The 26,489-nt window shown below is 38.8% G+C and overlaps 2 protein-coding genes across 9 annotated transcripts in view; one reads left to right on the top strand and one right to left on the bottom strand.

Annotated features, from left to right (window-relative positions):
• The window catches only part of NNT (nicotinamide nucleotide transhydrogenase), a 38,792-nt gene extending 37,671 nt beyond the window's left edge, over positions 1-1,121 (bottom strand). Inside the window, exons 1-2 of one of the 3 annotated variants that reach the window (XM_027745704.2) lie at positions 1,057-1,121; positions 80-274 (exon numbers count right to left, since the gene is read on the bottom strand). In XM_027745704.2, coding sequence (XP_027601505.2) covers positions 80-230 — 151 coding nt within the window. In that variant the 5' untranslated portion in view covers positions 231-274; positions 1,057-1,121. Of the gene's footprint in view, positions 1-79; positions 275-940 lie in introns of those variants that run through there. The other 2 variants (XM_027745705.2, XM_027745706.2) reach the window with 2 other exon arrangements.
• Positions 1,122-1,252: 131 nt separating this feature from the next.
• On the top strand, positions 1,253-25,634 carry PAIP1 (poly(A) binding protein interacting protein 1). 6 transcript variants are annotated; one of them, XM_027745714.2, is made up of 14 exons: positions 1,287-1,348; positions 1,899-1,965; positions 2,706-2,822; positions 4,688-4,739; positions 6,140-6,321; positions 11,319-11,507; positions 13,367-13,479; positions 15,689-15,800; positions 17,399-17,524; positions 19,648-19,754; positions 21,187-21,304; positions 21,437-21,491; positions 22,066-22,159; positions 24,222-25,634. In XM_027745714.2, exons 4-14 carry the CDS (start codon positions 4,733-4,735, stop codon positions 24,313-24,315), a joined length of 1,197 nt encoding a protein of 398 aa, XP_027601515.1. In that variant the 5' UTR covers positions 1,287-1,348; positions 1,899-1,965; positions 2,706-2,822; positions 4,688-4,732; the 3' UTR covers positions 24,316-25,634. The 6 variants fall into 6 exon arrangements, with proteins under 6 accessions (XP_027601510.1, XP_027601512.1, XP_027601515.1 ...); XM_039390779.1 differs by lacking the exon at positions 4,688-4,739 and adding an exon at positions 3,710-3,913; XM_039390778.1 differs by lacking the exon at positions 4,688-4,739.
• Positions 25,635-26,489: the final 855 nt, after the last annotated feature.

Genomic DNA, 26,489 nt, shown 5'->3' with positions numbered 1-26,489 from the left:
AAAGAGAAAAAAAAAGAAGAAACAATTTATATTCATGTTTTAAAATAATAGATTATTTACAATAGTTTAATCAGTTTACCTGGCTTTGGAGCTGCCTGAGACCTGAACATCTGGTGGGTTCTAAACATGCGCAGACACGACATCTTCGCAGAGCGCGCATTTGGTGGCAACCCATTGCCAAAAACAGGAGCTGAGCACTCACGGACAGCAACACGCAGGAGGCTCGCCATTGCTCCCAGACCTCACAGCAAATTCCTTGCCACGTATGGAATCCCTGTCGTGCACGCAAAAACAAGGCAAAAGCTATTAATGGCCCTGGACAGAAGGTATGTAAACGCAGCAGGTTTAAGGCCAGCTCACTGCCAGTAGCCACGACACAATCATTTCTTCCCACCTTTATCTTTCTGGCTAGAAAACAAAATCAAATTTTTGTAAGACACCTATCAGATCAAGGTAAGTGGCCTGGAAATGGCATTTCTGTGACTCCAGGCTGTTTTCTCTTTGCACCGTTACCCCAAAAGAGGAACTGTGACACGTGAAAACCCGCCGCGCCCCAAGGAACCAAACAAACGCCTCCAATCTCTGCCAGAGCTCCCGCAGAGAGTTACCGCGGGTGGGACAGAGCAGGGCACGCACACCGGGCGGGATACGCCGGGCAGGGGAGCCGGGAACGGGCTTCTCGCCCGGAGCCTCGACAAGCCCCCACGGACCGGCCCCTTCCCGCTATTTATAGTCCGCGGCCACCGAGTGACCTTGGGCAGGCGGCTCGTCCCCGGCCGTGCACCGTGCCCTGCCCACGGGGCCGCCCGCAGCCGCCACATCCCGCTTCCCGCCCGGCAGCGCTCCCGGGGGCCCCTTCCCGCGCCACTTGCCTTCTCCGCGCGTCCTCCCTCCCCCCCTCCCTTCCCTCGAGAACGGGATACCGCAGCCTTTCTCTCACCAGCGGCCACTCTCCGTCCGCGCCCAGAAAACGCGGCGGTGCCGCCCCGGCCCCACACGACGCCGCGCACCGGCCCTGCCCGCGGCCCCGCGGGCGCCCCTCACGACACCACTCACCAGCCCCGCGGAGCCGCCGCCGAGGGTCTGACCGACCTTGGGGCGGGGCGGGGGCGGGTCTGCGCCCGCCAACCCGGAAGGACTGAGGGGAGTGCGGGGGGTCGGGACGGCCGCGTCACGCGGCGTGTGAGGGGCGGTGGCCCGGGGCTCCCGCGGTGCTGGGCGAGCCCGCGGCGACGGCAGCGGGAGGGCGGGATAGGGGGATAACCGGCGGTGGCTGACTGGTGCCAGGAGGGGAAGGTCGAGGCTGGCGAAGAGACGCGTGCTGGACGTGGGACTAACGCCACAGGACGTAGGTGGTGCCCCCCTCCATTATTGTTACTTCTTAAAAACGCGTGATAAAGCAGCGAAGTGTTGTACTTGAGGTGGTAGATGCGGTAAGGGAGGGTAAGAGCAAATGAGGAGCTTTGGACATCAGGAGGAATTTCTTCACAGAAGGAGTGGTTAGACACTGGAAAGAGCTGTCCAGGGAGGTGGTGGAGTCACCGTCCCTGGAGGTGTTTAAGGAAAGACTGGACGTGGCACTCATGCCATGGTCTCGTTGACATGGTGATGTTCTGTTCGATTATAGGTTGGACTCGATGATCCCAGAGGTCTTTTCCAACCTGTAAATTTATTCTGTGATTCTGTAGCTGTGCAAATAATGCATGGCCAGATGAAGAAAGCACGTGGTTGGAGAGACATATTCCAGAGGACAACTACCCAGGCTGCCCATTGCCTGCATACCTGCATATGTTGTCTAACTTCATACGATCCTGCATATGTTATCTTACTTCACACAATCTGTGGTTTCCAGGCATCAGTTAAGCGTGTTTGTTTGTTTTTTGTTTTTTTTATTTAAGTCTGTGTCGCTGCTCACGCAAAATACACATTGCTGGAGATGTCACACAGCTTCCAGGCTCCTAACTGGTGAGTTGGGACTCGAAGTGAAGATAAGCACTGAAAACATGAGTCTCTGAGGGATATTACTAGGATACTCTACTACTACATGTTCACTACAGTGCTTTTAAATAAGTTTGTATGAAAGATGCCATTTAGAGCTACGGGTTGTACCCATGCTTTATGTTTTGGGCTCAATAACCATTGGGCCCATAGTCCAATAAAAGCCTCATCGGTATAATAGGGATCAGCATAATTCAGTTATTAATTCCATTTTAAAAGTTAGAATTAGCCCTCTCCTTTTTTTTTTCTGATTATTATATGTTATCAGCATAAAAAAAAAAGACCAAACCCAAGCATGTAAAAATGCCTGGGTTCTGAATAGTGACAAAGTTGCAGTGTGTGGTTTCTCAACACTCGGCATCAAAGGTGTGTGCAGTATTGGTTCTGAACTGTTTCAGACTAATAGGTAAGACACTTAGGACAAAGTGGGTAACTCCTAGTGGATACTTAGAAGTGCTCCTAACTGCCTTTGGTGAAAGGTTTAATCCAGTCATTGAGTGCTTAGGATATGTTTTGCTGGCTTAGCGATCTCAGTGTTCTGCTGTTTGGTCTCAGAGGCTTGTAGTAATTGACAGGACTTCAGCTACTCAGGCCATACTCTGCTTAGAATGTTTTGGCAGTCTAATGGGGTATACTATTGTAGGCAGTGTTCAGATATTGTAATTTTGAAATTAACTGCCTGATTATTTTTCTTAATTCTGTTTTAGATGTCTAATTAGGGAGGAGAAATTGGATTCCCCATCAAACACAACTGCTCTCATGCAAACTTCAGTAGTGCATCTGTAAGAAAAATATGGACTTGGGATCACATTCCACTCTAAGTGGTAAGTAGTTGCCAAACAGTCATTAAATTATGATAATATAGAATATCTGCTAACTGAAAAGAATTCACATTTATGACCAAAGGTGAAAAGTTTTCTGGTTCAATAATGATAACCTGAGGCATTTAATTCCTCATAGGTGTATACCTTAAAGAGTAAGATTTGCTTTCTTGAAAAATTGGCATGTTGAAAAGTGGTTGCAGTATATAATGATGCAGAATTTCAACTTTCTTTTTCACATTAATACAAGCTTTTTTTACCTCCTGGTAAGGTAAAGTCTACAGATGGGGACAGAGGTCACAATATAGGCTTTAAAACCAGAGCTGAAATAACACAAGAACACTGAATATTTGTAATATAGATATTTTAGTAACTAATTTGTGATATTTAAAAGATTGGTAATACTCCTTAAGTTAGTTGTGACAATTGTTTACACAAGACTGACAGAACCTCCTGCATTGTCTCTCATTCCATTTTGCAGAGTCTAGATATGTTATTTTACCATTCTTTACTTTCAGAAGGGGTTGCCTAGGAACAGTGTTCCGATAAGCCTCATTAATTTTAACTTGTGTCACCTTTAATGTCTGGCCACCTTTTTATCTCACCAAAAATCAGTCCAATTCATGCCTTGGAGAAGTAAAAAATATGTTACACCTTACCTCTCCCCCTGTTGATAATTGAACATGGTAACATGTAATAGTAAACACAGTAGGAACGTGACTCTTAAAGGCACCATTTTACAATCCAATTGGATTTTTTTTAAAATACAAGACAATGCTGTTCTGATTTTTTTAAAAACCTTTCATACACACTTGCCTATTTTTTCATTCTCTCATGAGTGGTGAACAGAATTTGACCCAACACCACACAACCTTTTGACTTTTTGGCAGGAACAGGTGGCAAGGTCAGCAAAGATCAGACTGTTCAGGGAGATAAAACACAAACACTGCCAGCAGGATCAGCTGAGGTGTATTTGGGGCACCCCAGATCATAGTTGCCCTCCTCATCTTGAAAGCAGATTGTGAGCTGGAGTTTGCAGAACAAGTAGAGCAAGACTCTGGACTGAAATTGAACAAAAATAGAAGAATTAAATTGTAAGTGCACATGTGAGTTGGATCATTCACAGTTAATATGATAATATTAGAAAGCTGCGTTACATGGACCATCTTTTTCAGTCTGTTCCTGTTGGCATGGAAGGTGGTTTTAGAAATTAAATCAGAAGAGCATTTGTTACCACATCATACATAAATTATACATGAAAATACATTGTTCTGGGCAAACACATTTATATTAAGTAGCCCTAACTATACAATAATGTGGTCATGTTGGAGGCTTAACTTCGTCGCGTTAAATTTAGAATTTCACCCGCAGCTTTCCCACCCCTTTCTGCTGGAAACAGCTGTGCGTGCGCAGCGTGGCGCGATGCACCTGTGGCTACAGCCCCGCTGCTGTAGCCGAAGCCTTGGCCCTCTTACGGCCACCTCGCCCGCTTTCCCCGTGGGGAGATCAATCCCAGAGAATATCGCGGCTTTGGAAACACCGTTTCCAGGCTGCCGCGGGTTCGGGAGGCAGGCGCGGCAGCGGCGCGAAACCGAAAGTGCAGCGGCCGGGCGGGCCCGTGGCGGGCCCGAGCTCCGCCCGCCCCCCGCGGGCCCCCGCCCCGCTCCCTCCCTCCCATGAGCGCCCGAGCCGCCGGCCTCAGCATGTCGGAGAGTTTCGAGCGGGTGCCCCGTGCCAGCCGTGGCCCGGGCCGGGGAGGGGGCGCGCCGGAGAGCGGCAGCGGCGGGGCGGGCCCCGGGGGCAGCGCTGCCCGCGGCTCGGGCTCGGCCGAGGAGCAGCAGCACCAAGCGGGCGGCCTCTTCCCGCAGCAGGAACCATTGCGGCCTCCGAAGACGGCGCCGCTGGGCACCGGGATGGCAGGTACGGGCCAAGACCCCCCCCCTTCCTTTTTCCTGGGGCACCTGCCCGGCTCCTGGCGGCGCCGCACGGGGGTTGAGCGGCGCGGGGGCACCGGCACCTGTCCGCGGGAGGGTGGTCCTGTTCCTCAGTGCCCGAGCCGTGCACCGCGCTGAGGCCGGGTCGGCGTGGGAAGCCCTGGGGAGCCGGGGGACACCTGGCTGACTAGGGAGGGGTGAGAGGAATGAAACGGAAGAGAAACAAGTGGTGCACAGCAGAGTCGCCCACTACCTGCTGACCGATGCCCAGCCCATCCCCCAGCAGTGGCAACTCCTGGCCGACCCCCCCACAGTTTATACACTGAATATCGAATTCTATGGAATGGACTTGTCCCTTTGGCCAGTCCAGGTCAGTTTTCTGGTCTGTGCTGCCTCCTGGCTTTTTGTGCACCTTCTTGCTGTCAGAGCATGGGAAAGTGAAAGTCCATGATTTAAATTAAGCACTGTTTAGCGATACCCAAAACATCAGCATGTTGACCGATTAGTCTCATACTGAATCCAAAACATAGCACTGTACCAGCTGCCAGGAAGAAAATTAACTCTGTCCCAGCTGAAACCAGGACACTGGGTTATGGACCTGGCCCAGGTAAAGGTGTGATGTAGTGCAGCTGCTTGCAACACTCTCTGTCCTTCCCCTCCTCTGTTCTCCCACATCTGAGTGTGCTTTTTATTCATCTGTTAATCTGACCACAGATGGTCTCAGCCTTCCCCCTATTGAAGAATTCCAGCCTAAAGGTTTGCGCAAAAATAAACCCAACCCAACAGTAACACAAAGCACTGTCTGTTGGTCAGCTTTTTCGGGAAGGTATCAGGTTCTGTTTTCAATAAACTTATGAGCTAATCTCTAATGATATGTTTGGAAAATATAATTTTAAAAACACCTTAAGCTGGATGTTTTGGCAAATGGTGTATGAGAACAATGATAGCTAAGTGTCTCTGAGCATTGTTAAAAATAAATTGCTAAAAATTTATTTCATTTGTTAACCTTCCAAAGTCTTGAATTTGTATTTGAAATCTATGAAAAACCACAGGATGAGCAAACGTACCATAAGAAGATTTACTTAGGTTAGCTCTTCCAGAAAACATGTTTTCACAGGAGAGAAGAGCTCTTTTTTCCTTTCTTTTCCTTCTCCCTTTTTTTTGGTCCCCTTCACTTTCCATTGCATAGAAAGACATCTAGAGTGTGCTCAAATGAAACTTTACCGTATTTAAGAGAAATAATAAAAACTATGTATTTAAAGTAAACTTGAAAGTATATTTACAGAAAAATTATATTTTAACTAAAAATGTATTCTGGGTTTACTCTGTGTGAATACATACTAGTTTAGTGATTTCTAAGACAAGTTGTTAACAAAAATTTTTCAGAACACCTGCAAAAGACGGGATTTCCATCTGGATCAGAAGATAAAGCTTCAGTTCTTGATTCTGGACCAGAAATGACTGAACCTCAGTTGGCTGTGGCTTCTGTGGTAACATCAAAGCTGTCTGTTAAAGCGCCTGAATTTTATCCACCAGGGTACAACCAGAATTTCAATCAGAATTTCACAGTGAGTATTTTAACATCTTCCTTAGTATATGCCTATTTGCTTATATTCCAGTTAACAATGTTTTCTTGAGATCTTTTATATCAGCTAATTTGAATTGTGCATTTGCTGAAGAGACTGCAAAAATTGTCACAATAACCTCCAGAGTCACATCCAGAATGTTAAGTGGTAATGAGCAAATATTATGGTGTACATGAGAGCCTTTAGTGTGCGATATTTTGCCAAGGCTTGCTGCAGGTAACCACATTCCTTGTTGGTTACACCAAGCATTGGTTACATCTAGCATGAGAGTAAGCTGGTTTTTTGGTGACTGTCTCTGTTGTAGTGACATCTACGCTGCATTTTCATTAAAAGCTATACTGCATTTTTATGCAGAGTACACAGGTTTTTGAAGAAGGTGCGGGGGAAAGCTTGAACTTTAGCTTTTATGAGCACAGGCTTTGCTTTTCCTGAATTTCCTGTGCCACGGGTGTGATTCGTCATGACTGCCTAAGTCAGTGTATCATCATGTGTCTTTTAATTTCTTCAGTGCTATTGTATCACCAAAGGACAAAAAAATAGGGTTACACTCATTACTAGCAGTTACTTACCCACACACCTAATTGGAAATACATTTCCAGCTAGACTAAAGGTGATCTCGGATCAATATTGTAGATACATCGTGTAACAGAAGTTGGTACTTTTATTTTCTACTCCATTGTCTTCCATGTTGCTGCTTCAGTAGTTCTACACCAGGGAAGATCTGTGTGAATTCTCGGAATATCGTTTTGTTACACAAGCGGGCAAACTCTGGTACTATAACTAAACAGGTGGGAACTATTACTTTTACAAATATAATCAAGTGATAAAAAACAACGATGCTGAAGCAAATAGATTTTTTAATAACTTGTATAAAAATACTTTATTTGAATGCTAAATATGGGGGTTTGGTGTTTTGAAATCTTTTACTCACCGGTAAAATTGATGTTACCTTTATGTTACCAGCTTTACCAGCTTACTGAATATGATTACTCTCTTGGATAATACAAGCCTACTGCCAATATAGAACTGTTAACAAAATGCCAATGTGAATATGCTTCAGTGAATCTAGGGGGAAAATAACTACTTTGCCCCAGTAGAGGTTACATGGTTTCTAAAAAAAGTATTTTAGTTTCAAGACAAAAAAAAAAAAAGGCCCTTTTGAATGGTATACATAGTGCTCACTTAAAATTGCAAAGTTTCAAGGCCAACAATGTTGCTTTTCAGCTGTTTTGCAAAAACACACAAGCGTGGGGGAGTTCCTGGTTGCTATGTTGTTGGAATAAGTTATGAATGTGACTCATCTATTAAAAAAAATACCTCTTGAAATGTTAGCAAAACCTAGAATGCTTATTTTAAAGTATGTTGCAGGGACTTTAATCAGAATATACTAGGCATAAAACAGTTTTATTTCAGACTTTCATCCTTTGCTGTTACAAAATATTGCGTTTTTTACTTTGATGACTGAATTAATTTCATAAACTGGCCTCACTTGCAGTAAAAATAGGAAATTTTAGCACACTTTATTATTACACAGATTTTGACCTTGAGTTTTTAAAATTTGAATCAAGACAGTTTTGAGAAACTTTTCTCTCTCTCTGAATTAAAATTAGTACTTTTTAGCTTTCATTTATAAAGTTCCCTGGAATTTTTATGTCTGAAAGCTTGAATTTCTCATATAAAATATACAGTGGTTTTGCTATTAAACATTTATTGTTTTAGAAATAGTGCTGATTTATTATTTGATTGTACATTATTATAATTACCATATGTGTCCATATAACGTTTGATTATTAGATCAGTTATTTCCAGTCAGTTCTGATACTCAAAACTATCTATTACCTGTGAAAATAGTTTAAGGGGTACAGCATACAATGCTTACTAGAATTTTCTGAAGAACTTTACCAGGGCTTTGGAGAAAGGCCTTCACAGACTTCTGTTTGGATACAGGGTCCAACCCATCAGAAATTGTAGATGTCTACAGTAGACCAGAGAGCAGCATAATGATACTCGAATTTGCAATAACTTTATTGTAAACTTGTTAAGTGCATATAATCTGAAGGGAAAAAAAGCTTGTTCTAAAGAAGTCCAAAGAGAAATCAAAACAATGATTAGTTACTAAGTTCCTAAGTGAAAATGTGAATTTACTAGATAGAGGAAAATGCTAAGCAGCATATGTACAGAAGGTGAGTCCAAGAGCAGATTTGGCTCATGAATCTTTTCTGCAGAATTTCTGTTTTATCTTTATGTAAATCAGAGGAGTTTTAGTACCTATTTAGTCTTCTATTCTTATATCTGTAAACTTGTGAAGTGACATTTAATAGAAGAGAAGCAAACCTACAATCTTTTAATTGGTGACCCCTTTGTTGTGAATAATCCAGGATCCCATCCTATAGCTCTCAAACATTAGGGAGAACAATTAGCACTGGCTTGATGGAGAAATTACTGATATTAATGAAAAATTTCTGGTTGACTTCCATGGCTTGGAATCATAGATGTGTAATGAACGTGTAATCTTGCAGGTTTCTGTTAGCCAACTTCTTCTAAAAATATTCAGGAGCCATTTGCTGTATTTTTGTTGCGTTGATACAGTGTATGATGCTATCTTTATGTTAAATCTTAAAATCTGACAATGAGAAATGCATGTAGTTTATGTCTAGAAGTCACTGGGCTAAATTCAGTTAGTTTTTAAATTATGAAGTGTAAGTAATTTAGCAATATACAACCTTATTATCATATTTGGATTACTCATTTTTCTCTCCCATTTGTTCAGTTCCCTGGCATAATTACTAAAACCTAGGCTTCTTTTGGAGTCGCATAATTAGTACAGATATATGAACATGGCACAGAGTTTAGCCTCTGTGTTTAGCCTATTAATTACAAAATGGAAGTAGGAGTATATGGGGACACCAGTACACCAAATGGTACTGGGGTCTCTTACGTTCATTCTCCTCCAAGACTGAATTCTCACCGGGTGTGTATGAGAGGAAGGTACTTTCCTCTCTGCTGATGGGGATCTCATAACAATCTCGGGACTGTCAGAAAGAGCAGCTTCTTTTCTTAGCTACAGCTAATTGCAATTGCTGAAGCCTGGCTGGAGAGTTTTGAAACAGGTTGTTTGCAGAGATGCTAGTTCAGCTGTATATGAATAAGCTGCAAGAGTTGCACAGTAATGTAATAGTGCTGTGGAATAAAATAGTTTTAAGTTTATTGTACAGAACTCTTACTGGGCTGTCTGAAATTACCTTGTAAAAGTTGATTTCCTTTAGCAACATGGAATGTTTAGCAAGTCACACATATGCCTGTTAGCCTTTACTTTTTGGTTTTATAAGCTCTAAACGATTAGAATCATAGAATACTTTAGGTTGAAAAGGACCTCCCAAAACTCCTGTGCTTCAATCCTGAGCTCAGATCAGGTTGTTGAAGGCTTTATCCTTGTGGGTAGTTACAGTTTGCTATTATTTCCATAAACCCATTTTTTTTTTCCTATTTCTGATGGACAGCATTAAATTACTTCTACTTAATTAAACATCATAGGAAATCTTTCTAGTTTTACTGTTGTTACATCAATGTGTCCCCCACCTCACTAGCTTAGAGTTGTATAACCTTATGACATGTATCTGGGGATTTTGGAAAGTCTGCTTTTTTTCCCACGCATTCTTCACAAGTCATGAAATTAATGTCAGTACTTGATTTTCAGCAGTGTGTATCTGTCTTTCACAGTTCATACTGAGATAAAAATTTTCACAGATCCATGTTGCTTCACAGTAGAGGAGAGATGGAGGCATTTTGAAGATAAAGTAAATGAAAACCCTCCATTAAGGGAGAGGGAGAATATACTTATAAACCTTGTTGCTTTACGTACACTATGTAAAGAAGGAGTCTTTTATCATTTTAGCTCATTTTTTCAGTGCAGTAGATACTACACTTTAAACATTTTTAAATAGTAGATCAGTTGAGAATTCTGATATTCTTTTTTACTCTTATGTCTTGAATTGCTAATTGTAAGTTATTTTTTAGCAGTCCCTTTTCAGGCTTCGTCTGACACTTCTGAAATCTATCAGATGCTTTTCACAATCATTTGTGTAGTGTGACAAAGTGAATTATTTGTACTGTGTTACTACTAGTGACATCACAAATTGTGCTGCTTTTTTTTTGCTATTCCTCTCATATATCACATCATAATAATTTGTAACAGTATTGACATTAGATACTTATATACATTCATTTTTGAATGGACAAAATCATCATTCCTCTGTCCCATCGGTGGGAGCATAAGCATTGATGAAGTGATATTGTGCTAGCCCCTCCTTTCTTTAGGGAACAGGTGTGTTTACTGTCTGGTTTTTGACCTCAGGAGCTGCAAATGAATGCAATGCCATTTGAATAGTTTCATTTCATGCCTTGTAATCTTTCATCTATTGCCAAGTGCTGCAAATATGCTGACTTTAAAATATCAGTTTTCCTGGTTATACTTTCTACATGGAAACACGACACTGTATTTATTGTATTTCTTCAATTTCTCCCCCTTCTTTTGGAGTACTGTACACACTAAGTCCAAAATACTTTGTTTCAGATTTTCGGTTTTTTACTTCTACAGTTCATGTATCCACAATACAGTTTGTGTGCACATCAGGAATGGGTGTTGAGCCTCGGTTTGGTAGTCCTACCCTTAACAGATACTTACTTTGTTAGTTAATCTTGCATTCAACTTGGGAAACTGATTTCTGTTTAATCCATCTTTTGGTGTGTTTTGCTGGAAGACCCTAATGTCTCTAAAATACCTAGTTAAGATGATAAGACTACAAGAGCTTTGTGATATGGTGAGGTCTGTGCTCTGTAAAAATGTTGAAGCGAACTGTGTAATAAAGTATGCAGAGACTCAAAACTGGGGGCTGTATGGTTACTTCTGAAGATAGTAAGTGTGACAGCATTTTTCAAGGTTCTTCTTAAGAGGTTGGTATATTCTTTCACTTCTACAGGATTCTTCCTTTGAAGATAGATATGATGGCTATCTGACTTTAGCAGAATATGTACAAGACTTCCTAAATCACCTCACTGAGCAGCCAGGTTGTTTTGAAACTGAAATAGAGCATTTTGCTGAGGCACTGAATGGCTGGGTCACCACAGATGAAGCTTTACAAGAACTTGTTGAACTCATCTACCAGCAGGTAGTCTGTGTATTCTGTCTTATAACAGAGATATTATGCCTCTGTTACATAGTGTCCAAGAATGTGTGCCGGTATTATTTGTTACCTCATTGTACGTGTGTAGTATTTTAATGGTTTGATCCCCCCCCCCCCCTTTCAGACTGAAACATACAGGGAAAGATTTTGCTCAATAAGATGAAATGGTAGCTCAAATGTGGGTTACCTATCTTGTATACACTTCCCCAGCTTGGTGTTTCCTTTTTTATGTATTTGTAGATCTTGGTAAAATACTACAGTTGAAGTTATGGTGCTTAATTAAAGAAGGTTATATTTGAAACTCTTAAGCAATGTCAGACTTGTACCTTTTTATTCTATCCTGCAAAAAAAATTCTTCATAATTCTAAAATATTCTTAATTCCTTGTTATTTAAAAAAAATAAGTTAATACCTACTGTACACATCACCTCTTGGGAAATGGTTCTTTATAGACAGGCTTTTTGCTTTAATTTGGAATATACCTATTTCAGAACAGCATAACTGGAGAAGAGGAAAGCTCATCTGAGGGTAACTAGGTCCAGTCCCATTGATGGCCATGGAAATGAGGACAGAGACCTTGAGCTGAACTCTGTACTAATTGGGGGAGCCATTGGAAAGAACAGCTTAATAGGTGTTGCTTAGCAAATGAGCTGCTGTTGCTGTCTTTTGGGCTCACTGCACAGAATGAAGCCACGCTTCTGCTTGCTATTTATTACATTGGGTGTCTCACCCTTTCATGGGTTTGTTGCTTTCAAGTTCTACCTTGAATGCTCTTTTATTCAAGAGCAGATACCTGCAGAATATTTTAATCTGGAGTATGTAAAAGTGGAATGACTGGTTGGTCATTGTACAGAACTGTAGAGTTTCAAGTTTCTCATTATTATACAAAATTAATGCACATTTAATTGAAGACAGTTTAGTTAAACATTAAGATCACCAGTTGCTGAATACAAGAAAAATTACTTCATTCCCATCCTTTATTTGAACCCATGGAGGATAGTTAAAAAAGGATGAAAATATTCCATATAAGTTCACTGAGGAAAAAAGGAGAAATTTATGCTATTTTTAACTTCTTGTATTTTAAATACATTGACTCTCATCTAATGTAACTTAAAAACAAGTCCAGCATCATGGTTTACTGTGTCTTCCTCAGCTGAGAAGTCCAGTGTTACCAGTCTGAAATTATGTGAAAAATACAACTTAGTGCAAAAAAGCTGTGCTACTATCCCAAAGTAGTAATTTTAGTAGTAGTAGTAATTTTAGATTTGTTGTATGTCAGGATAGGATAGTGTTTAAGCGTAAGTCAACTATGCTTATTATTATTCTGTCTTGAACAGAAGCCCAGATACTTGTTTCCTGGCTTATCACAAAACAATTAAAATTGCTGAAGTTTATATGTGTCTGCTTTAGTGATGTTAATTTAAGCCAACTAAGCAGGTTTACATTGCTCCTTGAGAAAGTATGTGTCTTTGAAAAAGTGTTTTAATGTCCAGTGTTGATTTTTTTGTATAAGAGTTTGTAAGTGACCTTCAGATGCTTTTTGGCTGTAGGTCACAATGCAGAAGTAGAGTCGAAGATATATGGCATAATGGTGATTGTTTTCTTAGAGTCACAAAATCACAGTAAAATGAACTTTTAAGTGCTGAAATGCATACAGTGAAGTGTTGATGAGATACAAAAATGAACATGGCAAATAGTAATTGTTAATCATTACTCTTCTGCTCTTCAGTTGTCTAATCAACTGTAACTAAGCACAGATTTCAAAAAAAGCTTTTAAAGGTATTTCCTGATAGCTTAATCATTAGTTTTATGAATAATTTATTTTTTCCATTTTTATTTCGGAAGGCCACATCTGTCCCAAATTTTTCCTACATGGGAGCACGGTTGTGTAACTATCTATCTCACCATCTAACCATTAGTCCACAAAGTGGGAACTTCCGACAGTTGTTACTTCAAAGGTCAGTATCAGCAGGTCACTTGAAATCTGTTACTCTCTTACATGTCTTTCTTTTTTGTAAAGAATTAGTATATACAAAACAAATGAAGCACCATGCAGTTGCTCACCACCCACTCCACCCACCCATCCCCAGCCAGTTCCTGAACAGCAGACCCCAGCCAGCTTTATCCCAAGTTTATATGCTGAGCATGAAGCCACGTGGAATGGAACATCCCTGTGGTCACTTGAGATCAGTTCTCCTGACTGTCTGCTCTCAACTTCTTGTGCCACCCCAGCCTCCTCACTGGTGGGGTAGGATGAGAAGCAGAAAATCTTTGATGTAGTGTAAACACTGCAAAGCAGCAGCTAAAACGAGGACATACAGAGGCTGAAAATACTCATTTTCCCCTTGTTTCATTGCTTTAAAAATTAATGCTTTTGGTTTTTTTAACTCTGTGTGTTACTTGGAAATGAAAGGAAAGCCCTGTGTATGTTGGATTTCCTGGTTCCTGAGTTTTGAAGCAAACCCAGTAGATAACATTCATTTTAGCACACTGAAGCCATGAATTCAAAGTTGCTTAGGTTTTTGTTGCTAATATGGTTGAAATTGAGAGAAGAGAGGGTGTGTGCAGATAAACAACCCTACAATGTGACCATAGAGAGATCCTCTTCTGTTTCTCAGCAAAGTTTCTACCTGAAATTTCAGCTCTTTAGATTTCTCACTTTCTCCGCTATTTTTGAATCCATTACACAATCATTGAGAATACATTAGAATTTGTCTGGCCTTCCTTTTATCTCAGTTATTTTTTAAGTTTGTTTTTGGTCTGCCATGTAAACTTGTATAGTTCTGGCACATTTGCTGAATAGTAGAAAAATTACTTCATTGCCATATTGTCTGAATACTGTGTATTTATATTAAATTATAGAATGATAGAATGCTTTGGGTTGGAAGGGACCTTAAAGATCATCTAGTTCCAACACCCCTCCTATGGGCAGGGAATCTCCCACAAGGATGCTCAAAGCCTTACTCCACCTGGCCCTGAGCAGTTTCCAGGGATGGGGCATCCACAACTTCTCCGGGCAACCTGTTCCAGTGCCTCACCACCCTCACGGTGAAGAATTTCTTCCTAGTATCTAATCTAAACCTGCCTTCTTTAGGTTTGAAGCCATTCCCTCTTGTCCTATCACTACATGCCCTTGTGAAAAGTCAATCTCCGGCTTTCTTGTAGGCTCCTTGTAGGTACTGGAAGGTGCTATAAGGTGTCACCAAAGCCTTCTCTTCCCTAGGCTGAACAATCCCAAATCTCTCAGCCTGTCTTCATAGGAAGGGTACTTGGGCCCTGTGATCAACTTAGTCGCTCTCATCTGGACTTGCTCAACGTGTCTCTGTCCTTATGTTGGTGACCCCAGAGCTAAATGCAGGGCTCCAGTTGGGGTCTCGTGAGAGGAGAGTAGAATCTCCTGTCCAGCTGGCCACACTGCTTTGGATGCAGCCCAGGACATGGTTGGCTTTCTGTGCCGCAAGTGTTACTGTCATGTTGAACTTCTCATCAGCCAACACCCCCAAGTCCTTCTCCGCAGGGCTGTTCTCAACCACTTCTTTGCCCAGTCTGTACTTGTGCTTGGAATTGCCCTGACCCACGTGCAGAACCTTACACCTGGCCTTGTTGAACTTCATGAGTTGCCCAGGCCACCTCTCAAACCTGTCAAGATCCCACTGTGTGCCATCCCTTCCCTCTGGAATATCACTTGCACCACTCAGCTCAGTGTCCTGAATTGTGTATCACTGTCATTTAAAATGGCGAGATAAAGAATTTATTAAATAAGTGTAAAGGCATCTAAGACAACATGGGCAGCGTCCTGAAGGGGGGAACATGTCTATTTCTGTGGACCTTTGACTGCCTGTGTTAGTGTTACACATTCTCAAACGATATTCTAATATATAAATTATTTAACTGTCTTCATTTCTACATGTTGTAAATTGCTCTGTTTCATTTTGCTGCGTCAGACATCTTACTGCTTAAACACGTAATCATATGTATTGTCTAAAGGGATGAAAATCCACTGTTACTTTGTGAAGGCCTCATATCCCTCACACATCACACTCCCCAGCATTCAGCATGTAACAGTTTTCACGCAGGTCATAAGTTCTCATCATTCCCTTAAATGAGTAGCATGTTACATATGTTAGAATGGTTATAGATTATATGATTTTGTTTTAATATTTACAGGTGTCGAACAGAGTATGAAAACAGAAATGAAGCTACCAAAGGTGATGAGGCTACTAAAAAACAATTTCATTCCTTTGTGCTGTTCTTAGCTGAACTTTACCTTAACTTAGAGGTAAGAAGAAAACTGTATGTCAGTTGGTTCTTTGTTATTTTTTTGTTTTGTTTTTAGGTAAACACTGAACTGAAATACTTTGAGGTGTTTTTTTAAAGGCAGAGGGGAGTAAAGTAAAAGAACTTTAGAACAGTTTCATTATAATGCGTTTGTCCAAGAAACATACAAACAATCAAAAAAAAATCATTAGAAGGGAAGTGTATAGAAATTAAAGTGTAAGAATCCATAGAAAGAACTGACCATAAAACACCCTGAAATTAAGCTTTTGACATTTTCTTTTACTGGCAAAACCCCCATATGACTATACTTAACCAACATGTGAAATGTTACAGCCTAGCAGAAGCAGATCAGGATCAATAATCCATGTAATTCAGTATTAAGACATTAATAGGAGGTGTTAACAAACCCTTGAGAATGATGTGGAAATCCTCAAAATGACGAATTAAAAATGGAGACCTTTAAAGATATCTCTTCTGATGGTTGACTCCGTGGCTTATGCATGAAGCATGAAATCTTGTATTGGTTTTCTGTATTTGTGATATGTACAAAAAAAGTCTACAGAATTTTCTTTTATGGCTGTGTATTCACAAAATTCACTAAGTGCTGTAGTGTACTTAAAAATATACTTTTGACTTGATTATTTCAATGGTTTGCTTTAAGCAGACACTATAAAAATGTTCTGCTGCCATGAGGAAAATCATTCTCTGACTCTTCAATTTCTGTTCATAAGTGGTCCTTGAAATCTACTTTTCACTTGCTAGAAGGAAAAAAGAAAGATGTGCAAAGAGTTTGAAGGAGAGGGAGTTGTCCACTTTTGGAATTTACCATACTCTGTGGAGTATACTATTTATCTTTAAACCATTTTCTGTAATTACATAAAGAATGCCTTCTGGAAGTAAGCCACCACAGCTGTAAAAAATACATAACGTAGTGTGGAAAAGAGCATGGAGTTCTGAGAATTTGATATTTGGTGGACCATTGGGGAGGCATTTGGTAGCTTTTCTTAGCAATTTGTTAGCAGAGAAACAAATGCTAGAGATGCATTGTTATTTCAGAATTGTAAGGATAGTACTTAAAGTAAGTTCAGTGATGACACCAAGCTATGTGGTGCACTCAACCTGCTGGAGAGAAGGGATGCCATCCAGAGGCACCAAGACAGGCTCAAGAGGTAGGCCTGTGTGAACAAGGCCAAGTGCAAGGTCCTGCAGCTGGGTCAGGCTGTCAGTTAGTCAAGAGCAGCCCTGCCAAGAAGGACTTGGGTGTTGGTGGACAAGGAGCTCAACATGACCCAGCAATGTGCACTTGCAGCACCGAAAGCCAATTACATCCTGGGCTGCATCAAAAGAAGTGTGGCCAGCAGGTCGAGGATGATCTAGATGACCTTTAAGGTCCCTTCTAACCCAAACCATTCTATGATTCTGTGAAAATCTGCATTCTAAAATGGTTGCAGTATTTAGCGCGTTCTTCCCACTGTGGAGATCAGCTATGTTGATCGCAAAACAAACCACACAGCATTCAAAAGAGAAAATGTGCCTAGACTAATTTCTAAAACTCAAGTCTTTTAAATGTGGGGGGTTTTTTTAATATATATTTTTCAGATTAAAGGAACAAGGGGACAGGTAACACGAGCAGAAATTCTTCAAGAAGGCCTTCGGGAATTACTAAATGCACTCTTCTCTAATCCTGTGGACAGTAATTTGATATGTGCAGTGAAACTCCTGAAGGTGAGACTGTACTATAATCATGGTTTTTAACCTTCCTAGCTTTGGGAACAGCAGGGTAAACTGCAAATGAGGAAATATTTATAGGGTTTTATGCATTATGTCATTAGCAGAGCAAACTACTTTTATTTGTTTTCCTTAATACCATTACAAAATTGAGCCAGTAAGAAAATGATGCTCTAAAAGTGAATTCAAGGCCATTTGTGTATGAACAAGAGAAATAAAACTGAAGCTAAGGTTCAAAGGAGTAAGCAGTCCCTTCAGGTCTCATTTTGCTGCTTCCGGTGTGGGAGAAAACTGTAACCAGCTTGGATGAATTGTGGAATCTTGGGTGTGTTGTATGTTCTGAAGGACACTGGGCAATTAGGGTCCACCACTTTTTTGCAAAAGATTCTTGATATCTGTTATTTTATTCTGTTTTGTCTGTGTCATTACTGTTATAGAAATATATATATTTGTCTTTCATGATGAAAACAAACCTCTTTGCTTGTAAGTTTTACTTTTTTTTAAAAAAAAATATTACCCTCTCTGCAGGGAGAAACTGTTATCTTCACTGGTATTATTATACTCATAGTTGGGAAAACACAGTTTATTTTAGGAATGAAAGTTGGGTGCTAGACATTTTTTTCTGAAGATTTTTGGTTGACTTGTTTGTTTCTCCTCATTCTTTACCCTTCCTCACTCTCCACTGTTTCTCAGCCTCTTCTGGCTTGAATTTCAATTCTGACAGCTTCTTTTGATATGATAAATAGAAAGTAAGGAAGAGAGATATTTTCAGTTTAAAACCTTCATTTGATGTTTGGATGTTTAAGCAGGTTGCTTCATAGCAAGTGTGAGGTTGTGCTCAATGAGCACATTCGCTTCTGTGGTCAGTCATTACGTTGACAGTGCTTCCCTGAGGGCAAGGCCACACACAATACACAAATGCAGTGCTGTTTTTCAGTCATTTTCCAATGAAGGTGGAGATTTGGCTTGACAGCATTCATTCTGAAAAAAACCAAGAGTGATCTAGGTCATTTTGACACACTGCGGTATTTAAAAGGTGTTACAGAACAAAGAGACTCTTTTTTAATGCACATATTTTCTGGTGTCTTACAGTATCTACAGATGTTGAGTTCACAGGTAGCTAGATTAGGCTTTCTCATAAAACCTTGGTTTTACTACCAAAGCAATAATGGTCTTATCTTCTCATTTTAATACAGTGATACAGTTTTTCACCTTTTTGCTGTATAATGTTTATTTTTAATGAATCATCTTGATGCTATTACCTAATTATCTAGGATCAAGGTAGGACAACAGTAGAATAGTGTGAATACCAAACAAATGCTGACCAATATATCTTGCATTTATCTTAGGATTTTATCCATTTGTATCATCAGGTGCCATTTCAAGCATTTTCTATCATGTAATATTTATGGTGAGAAGATCAGGGACTACTATTAACTTTGGTCATAGTGGCAAACCAATTTTTTTCTTATTTAACTCTTGAAGTTATAAATACTAAAATACTCAATGAAGTACCTATTCTTGTAGTAAAAGGCCTTCATCCACAGCAGTTCTATGCTTTAGACTGCTGCTAAAGCTTTCTCAGCAACAGCTTTAGCCTCACAGACTTTATGTATTAAAGTTTGGGGTGGCTTGATCAGATAATTCTGGTCTCCTCTATATATACCCAGATGAAATTCTCTGTGATGCTAGCCAAGTTGACTGCAGTGTTTCTACAGTTTATTAATAAACTATTTGTTCTCATGTAAGCTGGTGGCATCAGCTGCAAAAATAAAGTTTCCCTTGTCACAGTATGTACTTAAATCAAGTAAGATCTGACTGCTGTCACTGCAGAGTTGTTTCAAAGTCATATTTCAAGACTGAAAAAAGTGGTTGTGAACGTCTAGGTAACATATACCTCTACTGGACATAGAGTTACTATGCTGTCTGTAGTTTAAAATAAGCTATTATGAGATCTATTAATCTGTTTAACAAAGAGATGTAGGCAATGGGGAGCTTCAGGCCTCACATAGTCACCTAATGCATCTAAGCATCGTGAGTTGTTACAGAATCTCTTAAGTTGCCAGTTATTAAGGTTTTCTGATTTTCTTTAAAAAAAAATACTAATCCCTTGTCTTTAGTTGACAGGCTCAGTTTTAGAAGATGCCTGGAAAGAAAAAGGAAAGAGTGATATGGAGGAAGTGATTCAGAGAATTGAAAATGTTGTGTTGGATGCAAGCTGTAGCAGGTGAGAAGATAAACTTATGTGCAGTGTTTTGTTTATATTGAACAGAACAACTTGAAAATCTTCAAGAATAATTAACAGGTCCAAAAAATTATCTTTACTTTTTATTTACTAAAAATAACATGATGTTTAGATCATTTCCCACGTAAAAAAAGAGAAGGTATTTTTCAGTTGAAGAGCTGTGTGGATTTTTGATTTTGTTTTGTGAAGGGCTTTTTGTTGGTTTTTTTTTTTTTCTTTTAAGAGAGGTACATATTCCACTCTTTTTATTTTTTTTAACCTTTTAGGTCTTGAAATCTTCCATAAGTGCTTTAGGGTCTAAAGTATATACAAAGAGACAATAGTGGCCATATCTCATAGTTTATACTTTTAAATCTGAATTTAACAGCATTAAATATATACAAACAGTATTAAATATGTAGCAGTATCAAATACCTACAAGTCACTATACATGTAGAGGCAAAATGAAATATGCTTTGTGGTTTTGTTTTGTTTTTCTTTTTCTTCTGGATAACACACCTTTTTGCCAATGTCTTTACTGTGGTCTAGAAAAAAGTGAGTGGTTGACTAACGTATTAGTAATGTACTAGTGGCTGACTAATCAACTGTGTGCATGAGGTTGTCTGATTCTGCTGTGCTTCATCCTCAACTTCTTGAAAGTCACTAAAAACCTGTAGTAGGTTCAGACACTGATCTCTTGCCATATGGAGGGGAGGCCAAGAGGTAGCTCATATCATCTGTGGGTTGTAATTGAGCTGCCCCCAAGGAGGATGAGAAAAATTTTGCTTTCAGGAATCAAAACTGATGGCACAAGCTGAGATTTCAAAGACACAGAACAACAAACTCATTTGAATTGAGAAAACAACAAAAAATTTAATTTATTTATGTATTCCTTAATGAGACTCTTCTCCATAGACTTACTTAAAAGAAGGCAATTTCTCTTATTTTAGGGATGAAATGGGTGTAGGTATCTAACATACTGGGGACATTATTTCTCACTGTTAACTACAACATTTCAGTACGATGAGGAGGGCTAAAGTTGGGAGCATAGAATAAATGGTTAAAGTAAAATTTGAAGATCATCCCCCTGTTACTACCAGTATTTTCCTTTTATCAGAAAAGGATTTGTTCCTCAGCTTGTGCTGCAAGGTGCGATATCCCAATAAAAACTATAACAATTTCCTTTTTCATATAAGCTCCTTACTTAACAGCAGAGAAAGTGGAGAGGGTGAGGATCTCATAATTGACACATAAAGCATCTATACTTGCAGGTGAAGAATTTAACTTAAAATCTTCTGCAGATTGGACCAAATTTTGTCCTTTCTAGAACATATTTTGGAGCGACTTAACTATCTTGTATTGCACAGTAAGAGAAACCCAATTACTTGCTTGGCACAAAACATTGTAACTTTTGTAGTGGTTTTCTTTATTTCAGAGATGTAAAACATAAACTTCTGAAACTAGTAGAACTGCGATCTAGTAACTGGGGTAGAGTTCATGGAACAACTTCACATACAGAAGCTACCCCTGAAAATGACCCCAACTATTTTATGGTAAGAATACATGGCCATTTCAGTTTCTTAAATTAATGTGAATTTAATTTGATTCATAAATAGTCACATTACTCAAAACTACAAACAGCTGTCTCTGAATACGTATAACTTTCTGTTTGACTTTATTCTTAGAATGAGCCAACATTTTACACATCTGATGGTGTTCCTTTCACTGCAGCAGACCCAGGTATGTCGCAAGTTTAGTTTACCTGCCCTCTCAATCATTTTCAAAAAGTTGTAGTTAAGTTTATGGCTTGTTGAAGTTCTTCAAACATCTGAAACTTAGACAACTTACAAGACAAAAATCCGTCTGAATTCCTGGTTTTGTGGAACACATGCTTTATTCTGCATTAAAAGAAGGTAAGATGTTTGAAAGGGAGAATGTGCATTTGAGTTCATATAGTTCAGAAGAATTTGTGCAATAGTCCTCAGCACTCAGTCTCTCCAGGAAGCCAGAAATATTCAAATCTTCTTCTGTTTATCCATTGTTTGTGGCAAAAGGGATTTTCTTCCTTCGTTTCTTTGTTATCTGTAATCTGAGCACAATTGTGGCATGGCATCATTTGATGTAAAGACATCTGTCACTACCTTTACAGTTCTGTGGGAAGTTAGGCATCAGTCTTAGAGGTCAAATCATGTTCTGAGAAAACACTGTAGGGGGAGGTTTTCCTGTTAATATGTTTCATGACATTCATGGTATCATTAACCTATTTTCAAAGTTTATAGATGTATATTACTCAATCTTATTTTTACTTCACCAGATTATCAAGAAGAATACCAAGAGCTGCTTGAAAGAGAAGATTTGTTTCCATATTATGAAGAAAATGGAGCAGATCTATTAGGACCTGGGGATATGTATGTTTTCTTTTTTAGGAATATATTTTTTAATAGTAGTTATTTTTACTGCAAGTCTGTGATACTGCAGAATTAGGATTCCAATCTTGACAAAAGTGAAATTAAATAAGATAATTGTTACTTAGTTCTACAGTGGATGTGTTTGTTTGGGTGTAAATTGGATTGTAATCACACAAGTTTGAAACCAATTTCATATTTATCCAATTGAGTAGGATAGTTACATTTCAAATGTTAATGCACATATACAAACAAACTTCTGCATTTTAAAAAAATTTGCAAGCAAAATGGAGCACCAAGCCTTGAAGTGTTTGTTGTGAGGCAACCTAAATTCATTTGACTGATGTACATAAACATCTCAGCTAGAGATAATTACTGAATTTTCAGTCTTTCAAAGGAAGGAATTTAAATTTCTTTCCTCGGCACAAGCAGTGCTGAATTAAAGGGCTTTTCAGTATTCCTGTAGAGCAAGGAAAGCAAAGGGGGAAGCAATTGGTGAAAATGTAATCTGACTTTTCTGGTGTCAGTTTATAAGAAAGAAATATGTAAAATAACTAAAAGAATATGGTCTAAACTAAGTTGTTCTGAGCTTCGGACTCACAGAGAAGGACTTTCAGATCATGATTTGACACCCAAGAACATGTTCTGTGTTGTGTTTATGTGTGGTAAGAGTGCAAGCCTGGATTGATATTTGTGTTAGTAAATTAGAAAACTTTTAGATTGTGCCTAACTGTGGGGAGTGGCAACTTCAGAAGGTAAATAAGAAATGTCATCAGAAATCAACAAGCTCATACAGAGGTATCAAAAAAAGACCCACGTGAACCTCTGTGCTTAGAAGAATAAATGCAAATTGGAGCAGACAGCAGTTAAAAACACAGCAAATCCAAAGAGTGACTCTGAGTCAACTTTAAAGCAAGGTGACTGTAACCTTCTTTGTTGAAGGCTTAAGAAAAGCTTAGACAAATGTCTGCTGATTCTCTGTCAGCTATTTCTCATGACTGACATCAGGGAGGAGGGTTCTGTGTGAGGGTTCTGCCTTCTGCAGCCTACGCTTCTGCAAGGAAAAGGGAACAAATAAATATGTAGATTGCTTTTTCAGTGCACAGGCTGGAGTAAAAAACCTTTTCATACACGTTTTCTATGGCTTGCTGAGGTTTTCTGTGAAACACATTTATGGCCTCTGTGCAGATCAGACATGCCGATTCCATTGTTTAGAACTGAGAGACAGAAAGTGGTAAACTGAGCACCTGAAATTAATGCGCACTTCTGGAGAGTCAGTAGCTGCTGACTCAATTTTTTAAGGCTGTTTAGAATTACATACACTATCATGTTCAAGCTACAACTCTATTGTCCTAGTCTATGGTTAAGACATTAGAGTTGGATATGGAGAAAACCGGGAGCACACAAGTTACTTCCCAATATACTGTGGGGGAAAGAAAGCTGAAGGGATGCCCATCACTCCCTGGCTTTATTTTGAAATGCTGTAGTAGTCTTCATTGTGTGCAATACTTACATAATTAATGGGATCCAGTCTTTCCTTTGACCTAAATAAGACTGATCTTTTCTAAAAGTCCAGCTACCCTGTAATACAAGGTAGTATAACGCAGGTGCAATAGGGAGCCTCCTTTTAAATATGAACAAACAGGAGCACAGGGTTTCTATATGAACATATTCCTTGAGCTAGCAAGTTGACCATGCTAATATGTTGGTAATTATGTTTTTTGTAAATATATCAGTATAGATGCATTAGTAAATTTTGGGAAGTTTGGATTGCATGATTGTGTTTTCTATCATATTGGGAACTAATTCTGTCTTTTAAACTGGGCAGCAGAAGATCTAAAAAGGTGACAAACACTGTAGATATTTGTACACATCTATGCTGCTTTGAGGTTTCTGTTTATTTGTTTTCCTAGTACCCATTATTTTTTCTTCTTCATCCCCCCTTAAAAATAATCTCATAAATACTGTCATTTATAAAGCTTTGTTTTATTCTTGACATCTACACAAATGGTTTTCAAAATCTGTATGTAAACTTAACACCTTTGGTGATTTTTGTTTTCTTTAGGTATTTTGATGAGATTGATGATGAGATGGATCCAGAAATTGAAGAAGCATATGAAAAATTCTGTCTAGAATCAGAACATGAGAGAAAACAGTGAGATGTTACATATTAATGTTAGTTTATTAAAACTGTTTAGGTATAGTTAGAATACAGGGGGACACAAAACATTTGTACCAAAATGAGGAACTTTAGTTTCTTCAAGTACTAAAGTTATACAATTTCCATTTTGTTTAACAGAATCTGCCAAAAATTGTAAACTTATGCCCTGTAACTTAAAATGTTGTGTATATATCATAGTTTATTTTATGAATAATGTTTTTTGAACAATGTTTTGGCTGCAATAAAAATTATTTAGAAGTTATAATTGAAATTAAAGTTTAATGGGGAATTGCCCCATAAAATTTCCCTTGAGGGAGAAAGGGAAAGAATAATGATCTGAATTTGCTTGCTTGTTTGCTTTAGTATATATTGGGGATATACTCATTCTATTTACCATATACCGTATATGTTGTATTTGATTCCTTCCCTTCCCCCCAACAAGAGTGTGACTGAAATAAGGAAAAAATGAATTTTTTTTGTAGATCACAATCATGAGAAGTGGTTTGTGAGAGTTTTGTTTTGTGTATGGATTTTTGTTTTGTTTATTTCTGTTTTATTACTCTTCTAAAACATGTATGGGTGAGGTCTGGACTTTATTTTTTCCCCCCTGGAATAAATGTTATATGTTGATATGTGAAAAAGCAAGCAGTATTTTGGAAGTGAGGTGCTTTCAAGATCTTTGGTTCAGATAAGCTCATTTTCAAATTTACAAGCAAAAACCATGCTGTAATCTGTAGTGTTCTTCGAGACTACAATAATGTGGTTATGTTTGAATCCATGCTTCTCGAGCGTACATGCAGTGCTCTTTTTTCTTTTTTTTTTTGTTTTCAATAATGTATCTAACATGTCTAACCTTCTGGCAATGCTTGTAACTTCCTTTATTCTTCTAATCTTATGTAGTTTGATTTAATTTTGTAATTGGAGTAAATTCATTTATTTCATAAATGTTAACATTCTGAAGCCAACTGCTCTTTTTTGGACTCCATATAATCATGTTAGTTTTCCTAGGATGCTCCATTGGTTTTATTGCCAAACTCAGTTTGTTTCCTGTTACCTATACTGGTTAGACTGAATAGAAAAACTTACCAAGAACAGATGCAAATATTCCCAGAAGTTACCTACCATAAAGAACACACATTGTAAATATGCATGTAAATAATTCTGATAATATTTCACTGTTATTTGTTTGATTAAATAAGTTGTGCATCTGCTAATACAGTGAGCACTGTTTTTTGGATGGTTATTTAACATACTTATTTAGGTTGGAGTTTTGGAAAATAAAATTTAACTAGCTTTGTTTCCTTTGGTATAATTTCACTACTTTGTCCTTTTGCTTTAAAACAAAAATTAATTTTGACCTCCTTCTATAGATCCTTTGCCCAACACTCCTTTTTTTTCTTCAAAGTACACAGTGGCAGAGACTCTTAATAATCTTTTAATACTCACTGGAAAAATAAAATGTATCAAAAGGCAATATGGTCTTAAGGACTGTATTAGCGTTTCAAAGTCTGAAATCCAGAAACTAGAAATGTGAAAATTAGCTGATTTTCACACATGCGTTTGCTCATTGAGCATAATTTTCATACAAAATTTGTAATCCAAATATAGGTCAGACTTTCTGGTGACCATATAAGCAGATGTCTTCTGGAAAACATATTTACTCAAAACTAAAAGTCCCAAGGAATTTGGGCCTTTTAAAAGTCCCATACATGCTTTACAGTTAAGTAATAGTGACTTAGAGGGACTCCACTTTTCATATTTGTTTTGCATCTGTTGTGATGAGTCTTCTTTTTCTGTAAAGTAGCTCTCAGGTTCCAGATGTACTCTGTCAGCTTGTGGAGACAGTACATCTTGCATGTAGATAAGAAGTGTGCCAAATCATCCTGTATTATTAAAATGTTGAGAACTAGGGATTGTATATACGAAGCCACTCAGGTCAAGTTTGCAACATAAGCTTTTCCATCCACCAGAAATACTGGAAAATCATGAAGTGAGACTTTTGTTCGAAGTAGTGGAGAAGTTTGCTGTCTCTGTACCTGTGAAGCTTGGTAAGAGCTTTAAGCCATTACTGCAGTAGGGAAAAATTAGTTATAACTGTCCTACTGCATAAGGAACACACCATAATCTTTTTGTTAAACACTTAAGTCTTTCTTACTTGCCTTAGATCTCACA

Source organism: Pipra filicauda, unplaced genomic scaffold (assembly GCF_003945595.2).
Source record: "Pipra filicauda isolate LSUMZ 115617 unplaced genomic scaffold, ASM394559v2 scaffold86_size2582843_pilon, whole genome shotgun sequence".
NCBI classification, from domain to species: Eukaryota; Metazoa; Chordata; class Aves; order Passeriformes; family Pipridae; genus Pipra; species Pipra filicauda.
The sequence above is the reverse complement of the archived record's forward strand: the minus strand, read 5'-3'. Positions and strand labels throughout refer to the sequence as shown.